This window comes from Patagioenas fasciata, chromosome 2 (genome assembly GCF_037038585.1).
Source record: "Patagioenas fasciata isolate bPatFas1 chromosome 2, bPatFas1.hap1, whole genome shotgun sequence".
NCBI lineage: Eukaryota > Metazoa > Chordata > Aves > Columbiformes > Columbidae > Patagioenas > Patagioenas fasciata.
The window spans coordinates 148,925,571-148,934,301 of record NC_092521.1 but is presented as its reverse complement, the minus strand read 5'-3'; the positions used below and the strand labels follow the sequence as shown (position 1 = coordinate 148,934,301).

Below are 8,731 nucleotides of genomic sequence, written 5' to 3'. Positions count from 1 at the left end.
TTCTGAAGTACTTTCAAATGCAGGACCAGTGGGAATGCTAGTTAAGCCACTGTTTCAGAGAACTGGATGGAAATTTCTTTATGAATTTTTGAATAACCTTTCAGCTGGATCTCTGAGACGGGGGGTTATGTGACACTTTTTTCGGTCTGGATCAATTAACCTGCTGCTTCATAAAATGGTAGCAATAGGATTCTCTGTTAATTTCAATATTTCATCACACCTATAGGTTAGTATTTGTATAGTTTTTAATGTGGCAATTTTAATTATTAAAAAATTAGAAAACCAGATGGAATTACAAAACAGCAACAGATTACTTAATTAACTTTTGCCTACTGGGATAAATAGAACATACCACAGAATATATCAAAGCAGACACCAATGAGACAATATACATCCATTAGTATGCAGGAGGTTTTCTCTTCAGATATCAGTTCTTGTCAGACATAAACATATGCCTATCAATCTTCTTTAATAAACCCAGCAACTCATCATGTTATAATCCATAACATATAACATCATGGCAAAAAAGTCCAAAGTAGTACACTATGACGCTCCCCATAGACCAGTGAGACCTGCCACCAAATTCTGAGAAGTGGACAAAGAATGAAAAAAATAATTGCTATTATTTTATAAAGGAGAATGAAATGTATGTTAGTTTGTAAATACTAATAAACATCCTTCAGCTGTGCAAGAGGGTCTTAAAACAAAACTAATCAAAATGACGGATTTTAAAATTACTGTTGTGTTTTCTAATCATGTTACAAACATTCTGTCAGCTTCACTGCATTACATGTATTACATACATGGGTAAAAAAAAGAAAAACATGAGCGAATCAGCCAAAGTGCAAATCTGTAAACCCATAATAATATAGATCTTCTTTATTATATGAAATATCCCTTGAACTTATTGCAGCACTGTGTAGATTTTTGTAAATTTCTCAGTATAATTTGCCAAGATGTGCTCTGAAATAAAAAATATTTCAAACAGGAATCCAGCATGCTTCAAATGGAATCTCTACAATTGCTTCATTTGGCCAATGAACCCTAGCTGATGACTTCCAATATTCCTAGAAAAACTAATAATAAATATTGCACACCAAATACGTGTCTAGATGATGTGCACTGATAACTTTTTATTTAATAAAAATGAGTGTCACCAGATATATATGTGCATACATTTGGTTATTGCTATTGGAATTAACAGCCTGCAATTTAATCCCAGTTTATTAGAAACAGGGCTCAGCAGACTAACACAAATTGAAATGAATACTTGCCACAGGCTTTTCATCAGGCTTCAAGACAACGTGTTTGTTAGTACCTTCAGATTAATATCAGTTAGGTTTTGAACAGTTTCAGACTCACACTAGATGATTTAAAACAGATGAAAATAAGAGTGTGTTACACAAAAGAATACAGAAAATATAGTATCGTATTATTTACTGAACAAAATAACAAGTAAAAATAATGTTTGTTTGTTTTTTAAAACAGCATTAAGTAATCAATTTTAGACCATACAAGCATCAACAAGAAGTGTAAATAATTGTACCATTAAGGTGGTATCTACAACGTTTTTGATTGCGTGAGATCCGAAACTGCAAATGCTGTATACCTCACTTTAAAATGATTCAAGTGCCTTGTAAAGTACGTAAAAAATGGATAGTCAATGGCTATGATGAAATGTACATACAATACCTGAATTTAATATTTTAATAGTTCAGGCCCAGATCATCAAAGTATTTAGGTTCCCACTCCTCATGGAAGATCTGGGTCTCAGTTTATATTAACCCCTTCCATGAAAGGATTAACTGGTTTTGATGGTGTGAATTTATAGTCTTGCCTTTCCCTATACAGGGAGGGAAAGGGTCAATATTAAAGAAAGTGTGGTTCCAATAGGCAGATAGGTTATGGTACTGCAACTACATGAACCACCTTCCCTACACAACATAAAAATATTCTAATATTAAGGATTATTTTACAACTCAGTGGAACTATGCAGTAATGCAATCCATTTCCTTTGTCTGGATGACAAATATGCAGTCTTAACAGTCACAAGAGCCCGCCTTGTGTTAGCTATAAAAAAAAATATATTTTTATATATATTTATGCAACTACTATGTGCATTAAACAAAATCACGGTATGAATCAGCAGGGTTCAATAACACTTGTATCTGAATTTTGGGAAGAGGTGCATTGAAGTCTGTGGTGCTTCTCAGTAAGGTCTCACAATGAAATGGCAAAGGATAGAAACTCATTTGTTTACAATCTTATTTTTCATTTCACATTACCTAAGAAACGGTCCGTAAGATATCTTGAAGCTAAAAGGATCTGTTGCTGTTACTTCAGTCTGCTGCTCAGAAATGAAATTATCCCTTGAAACAAACCTGATAATTAATTTTTAGTAAGCACTGAAACTCAAAATCAGCCCAATTTCATTGTGATCACTGATGAGTGCTCTTTGCACTGACAGGGTACAGATTTCTCACTCAGTCTTTGAGATACCAGAGAAGAACACTTGAACCAAAAGGTAATACCCTTGTGCACCAAAGCTTTATTATATTTCCATTTACTGTGCATCCCCATAACTAAAGCCAATAACATGGCACTTGTGCCATAGTTCTGATACCGTAGGTGTCCACTGACAAGTGTTCTGCATGAACCATTGTGTCTCAGTCCACTAACAAAAACTACTGTGCAGTGGTAATCTGGTATCTTAGATAGTTTTTCTTCTTGGACTAAGCTTGTCCAAAATCTTCTATCAGGCTACAGCAGCTTAGGGGTCCTTTTCTTTAAAGAGAGAAAAAGTAAATGTCTTACACCTGTAGGCCAGTACTGGTGTTCTGTCCTAGAAGTTTTAGCACTGCTCCGATACAATGAACCCTTCTTTTTCTCCAACTGGTTCCACTTCAGCATAGGCAGGATGTCCAGAACCTCTTCTGAATTTCATTGCTGGCCATCTGCTTGGACGTCGCTGTAACAGCAAAAACAAGAAAATGAATTTTCAGAGTATGAAGGATACAACAATAAATTTTTAATAAAAAACTTCAACAATGCCCTGTAATTTTCATCTCCAAAATCATACTAAAACCCACTTTGTGTAGCTGTTACAGGAATGAAGCAGCACAGTTCAGCAGCAGCAAAGGGAATGAATCCTTCTTTCTAAATTTGTGGATGATGGCTGTTCTCAAAGACCTATAGCTATCACTAGTTCTAACAATGGAGAGGATAAAATAGCTCTTATCTAAAACTGTTGCCCAGTGGATCTGTGAATTTTGTCATATAAAGACCTGCTGATCCACCACCCCTTAAAAGATCTGTCCACTGTTCTTCCTTCCTAGGTCTGTACAGGAATTCGCTAACATACTCTGTTCCATGGCAGAATGTGTAGGACAAAATTCTGGTATGCTTATGCAGGACTACTACAATAATGACTTCCTATTTCAAATGCCATAATTTCTACTTGGGTAGTTTACCTTGATGGTTCAAATAGAAGCAACCTTTTCATTTAAACTCTTATGAACTTTGGGTATAAGTGTCCTAAGAAGTTGTAATCAATTTTCATTAGGATCTTTGGTGCCTACTTTAAAAAACAGCTAATAAATAGAGAAATAAATAGATCTTTTCTAAGGTAGATGACACAATGCCTATATGACTGTGATGCCTCTGGGAAGGAAAAGTTCTTTAAAAATTCTGTATTTTCACACTAATTAATATTTGGGAAGGCTCAGACTCTGGGTGACCAAGCCGAGTTTCTGTCAAAAGGAACAGTTTTCAGGAAAGTAGGGAAACACTTTCTTAAAGTCAGCAGAAAAAGCTCTCCTAAAATGATTATTCCCTACTGAAAATTTTATCTGCCAAATATGCCGATACATACTTCTTTTCCTATAATGACAATGTTTACAACCTGCTTGGAAAGAGGGCTAGAAGATATAGGAAACTATATTGAAACATTACAGGAAAATCAGAGCAGAAACAGTGAAGACAAATTATAGACCATATTTTCAATGACAGTTCAAAATGTATTTTTTTTTTTTTCTGAAAATAAACATTGTATTTGATTTTCTGTCCCCACAATACCCCATTTTGATTCCGTTCTGATCACTAATGATATTTCATACTGTTGAGGGGCAGTTGGGGACCACAAAACAGCCACAGCCATGACATTATGCTGGGCTCATGATGCTGTTGGGCAGCAGCCACTAAACAAATCTTGGGGGACCACTGAATCTTCTTATCAACAGCTACACGCTGGTCTGTGGGTACAGCACAAAGTCTTCCTCAGTGATCACCATTAGAAAGGTAAAGTATAGAAGCAACTGATTCCTTTTTCTGCCATTGCAGGATCCGATTACTTCTGAAGCATCCAAAGTTAAATTGTTTGGCAGGTAATTTAAAATCCCAGGCATTTCAAAGCAATACCTTTCTACAAAGTAGGAGGGCACAACACTGTCCTCTTTAGGGAATGTCTTTTCTTAATAACAAAACCTAGTCTATTCAAACTTTGGAGGTTTTTTTTCTGCCTAGGCTTGATTCAGTGTGGTTTCAAAATTAAGAAGGACAGTTTGGTTACTGATAAAGAAAAAGGGTCATATTCTGTTTTCAGACTCACTAAAGTAAATCAAGAATAATGTGATTAAATGTAAAGGACTTAATCCAGATTTACACTGATATAAATGAGAAAAGAATCTCACCGAGAGGTCTCTAATGAAAAGAGAAAATGAAAAACCACTGGAAAGCTAGGAGGAAAAAATAATTAGAAACAGTCTCAGATGGCCGTATTAAAGGATGAGCTGACTTTGAATCCATTAAGATGCTCCCTAATTTCATTGTAAGATGTACCCATGATTAGTTACTACTTGCTACATTACTGTTAGAAACTAAAGCTATTATACCATTTTGGGCTACACTTTTTGATTGGCCTTTCCAGATGATGAAATATGCAACAGACGTGTATCAGTTCTAATGATACAATGCCATACAACATAAACATCAGCTTTTGTTCCAGAAATAAACCAACAGATTAGAAGGTCATTTCCAAATATTACAGTTGCAGCTTTCTGTGGTTTCTCTTCATGCCTGAGGTGAGATTTTCCATTCCTAGTGACAGACTGTTAAATTTCAACTTCTTTGTGCGCATGTGGGTTTTGTAAATTGTTGGCAGTTTTAAAAGAAAGCACTGACAAGTTATCAATTCATTGACTTGTGTATTGACCCCAAAGAAGCTGTAGAGGCATCACGGTTTTAATTGACAAAATCAAAAGTAACTTATTTGTTATCAGGAGATACAAAGGTCCGTGAGTTACTGAAGCAGCTCAGGAAATGCCTAATGCATTCTTCTACTTTATTTGCTGCTAAGAAGAGTAATAAGAAGATACAACAAAACTGAACACCCCCCTCAAAAAACCAAACCAAACCAAACCAAACCAAACCAAACCAAAAAATCCACAACAAAAAACAACCAACCAACCAACCAAAAAAACCCAAACCAAATCAACCAACCAACCAACCAACCAAACGAAAAACACAAAACCTTCAAAACCCAAACAACCAAAACCGGGGAGAAAGCAAGCTGAGTATTTTAATTAATTCCTTAGTTTTGTCATCCAATTTAACAGGAAAAAAAATATGTTTCTTCCTCTGGAATTAGGACTCTTAGAGGAAATCCTCTGAGTTGTGGCTGGAGATCTGTAATTCCTGCTTCCTTTCAGTGTTTTATAAAGCAAGAAAGAAGGAATATTTTTTTTTTCCTCATAGGTCTGAAGCTTCCTTGGGTTCATTATTTTAAGAAAATAAGGGTAACGGAAAAGCACTTGTGATTTTACATGACCAGGATGCTGAAGATACTTGTCAGGATGCAGAAGAATAATTATGAAACACATTTAAAAAAAGTTAGTTCCTATTGAAGATCAATAAGATAAAATTACAGTTGGAAAATCCATGGGAAATGAGATCTATCTTTCATGTTTCTTACATTACGCTTGTCTACAGTAGAGGTGGAATGGATACTATTTCATAGAATTCCAGGTTGGAAGGGACCATAAAGATCATCTGGTCTAAGTCTTCTTGGCAAAAGCACAGACTAGACAAGATGTCCCAGCACCCTTCCTGCTGAATATTAAAAGTGTTCAGTGCTGGGGAATCCACCACTTCTCTAGTGAGATTATTCATCTTACTTCTGAGAAGAAAATGGAGGGGATTCCACATACGAATTCTAAAGGGTGGAGACTGCAGTATCTTCTCATTGTTATTGCACAGAAAGGTGTCTAAGTGTGTTCCTGTAGTTGACCAGTTTCTTCCTTTTACATCTCCAACAGGAGGGAATTTTGAGCCTTATTGGATCTTTTATTCATCTAAATGGTATCATCTCATTAAGACAGAAGAAACAAAAATAAAAAAAAAGTTTGATACCTATCTGGGTGCACTCAATTGAATATTATCTAAACAAAATGCAGCTAGTATGATATGAACAGTGCTACAGTCCATGATTTTTTTGAGGTTGCTAGCTTTAGACCATCTTATTCCCTGCTGAACAGTAACTTTTTTAAGCAAAAGAGAAAAAAGTGGGTCAAGTTGAAAACTACAGGAAAATTTCAGATAGATCAGTGCTTTCTGTATATGTTTGACTGTATTGGTGGAATTTTACACAGAAATTTCTGGTAAAGTTGACCATATTGAAACGGAAGAAATGGAAAAGGACCCATCAGTTTTTATGTTACAGGCCTCTATTAACTGTCCAGATACCATTTAGAGTGAAGTAATTTATTTTCTACTGTCAGCAAGGCTTCTACCTTTTATGAGCCACCAGATCACCAATGATGCAACTATAAAATAAGAACAGAACAGTCCACTACAATGTAATAAAGAGATAAGATTCAGTAAGAATTATGTATTTCTGCACTGACTTACAGACTAGAAACCAGTGTCTCAAATTAATATTATCGTGAAAACAAAGGAAGTGATCAATTCAGACTTCCAGCAAAGCTGGTAGAAAATCAATTCAAGACTTTTGAATGAATTTTAAAAATATTTGAAAAAAATAAACTGAGTGCACTTAAACAAGAAATGAAATCTACTTTGTACCTGCCACAGGAAAAAAAATGTGAGGAATAAGTAATATACAAGATCAGTTACAGGAGGACAGACAGTTGCACAAAGTTTTATTGAAATGCTGGTATGTGAAGACTGATGCCCTGCTGCTGAGAGATTCTGGTGCTGACATTATGCACCATCTCTAAAATTTATGCCAGTTAATATTTTCTCCTGAGATGGTAATTCATTAAAAGCAATTGTAATAATGTATATTTTGTTAGCTGCAGTAAATATAAGCTTTAACATTTCCTTTCATGCATATGCATGAAGACAAGTTTCTATCCGTAATGGACAGAAGGTGCTTGGCAACATGTAGTACATATTTGATATTCTTACATCCTATCCTCTACTATCCCCATCCCATCCTTGCCCTATCCTTCATTCAGTACAGAAAAATGGAATTAGCATGATTCTGTACAGATCTGCAAGGTCAGAAGAGCAGTGAAGGGAAAACATAATGAAAAATCTGCCCTCTGTCTTCTCCCCCACCCTGTCACATGCACATTTTGTTCTGAAATTTTTGTCAGTTTATCAAAAGTTCCTTCATATATATCAACCAGCATAAAATCCCAGAGCACTTGTGCACAGATCAGCTCTTCATTCCTATTCAGCACTAAACTTGATCAATGGATCTCACCAAGACACACACAGATTCTCTTTCCAAACTGAGTTTACGTGATTATAAATACTTGAATTATCATGAGAAGGGCAATCTTTCAAAGTTTTAAAAGACTCGCCAGAGCTCCCTAAAAAACTTGATTTCCCACTAAACTACATAAAAGCTCAAGTTACTGAATACTTTTTAGGTTGAATGCTCTGATGCAACTTTGTCTTCTCTATTGATTATCTTCCAGTATTTCAAATCTTTCAAACTTCCAGAGGACTGCTTCACTCTTTCTACTGAAGGGTGCATCTTACATTTCCATCAATGTCAAGTTCTTTGCCCAATTCAAGGGCATAATGATATTTAAATATATTCAAAATCTATACTCTTCAACCACACTTTGCCAAAAAGGCCTACTTAACTTTCTTAACTGGAAAGATATAAATACAGAGCTATCCAAATTCTGGATAAATTGCGAAAACCTCAGAAAAATTGTAATGACTTACTCAAATGGATTAACAAAACAGGAGAAACCTATAGGAAGGTCTGTTACTAAACGACCATATGTTAACCTGATACCATCAAGAGGCATTAGTCTAAGTACACTTGTTCACTGCTAATCTATGTGTGTATCCAGGCCTTCTGCTTTCTCAGGACAAGGACGGATCTTTCTGTTATAAATTACCTTGCCCAGGAAATGTGTTTGTGTGCTCAGAGTTACCTGAAAAATTGTTTGGACAGTTTTAATTTGTGCATCAGTCTTCAGTCTCTCCTAGAAACACTCAATTATTTGTCAGAAATTTGTCAGAAATGGATGAGGCTTCAAATATCTGAAACTGTACTTCTGATATGTATTTCCAGGAATAAGAAAAGATCAATTGCCTGACATCAAGTTAATTTAATATTTTGCAGAAACTGTTCTGAAATCCAGATTGCTTCAGACTTAAAATTCAGTAGGATTATTTACTGGCTTAATTTATTTTTCTTTTTGATAGAAGTGCTTGTTTATAATATCTTTGTGATTTAAACTGCTTCTTGTTA

The 8,731-nt window shown here is 35.3% G+C and overlaps 1 protein-coding gene across 1 annotated transcript in view; it reads right to left on the bottom strand.

The window, feature by feature from the left end:
- Positions 1-227: 227 nt before the first annotated feature.
- Positions 228-8,731, bottom strand: part of PLXDC2 (plexin domain containing 2) — a 270,768-nt gene continuing 262,264 nt past the window's right edge. Inside the window, exon 14 of the mRNA XM_065832450.2 lies at positions 228-2,968. Within this exon, the coding sequence (XP_065688522.1) occupies positions 2,852-2,968 (117 nt within the window). The 3' untranslated portion in view covers positions 228-2,851. The remainder of the gene's footprint in view (positions 2,969-8,731) is intronic.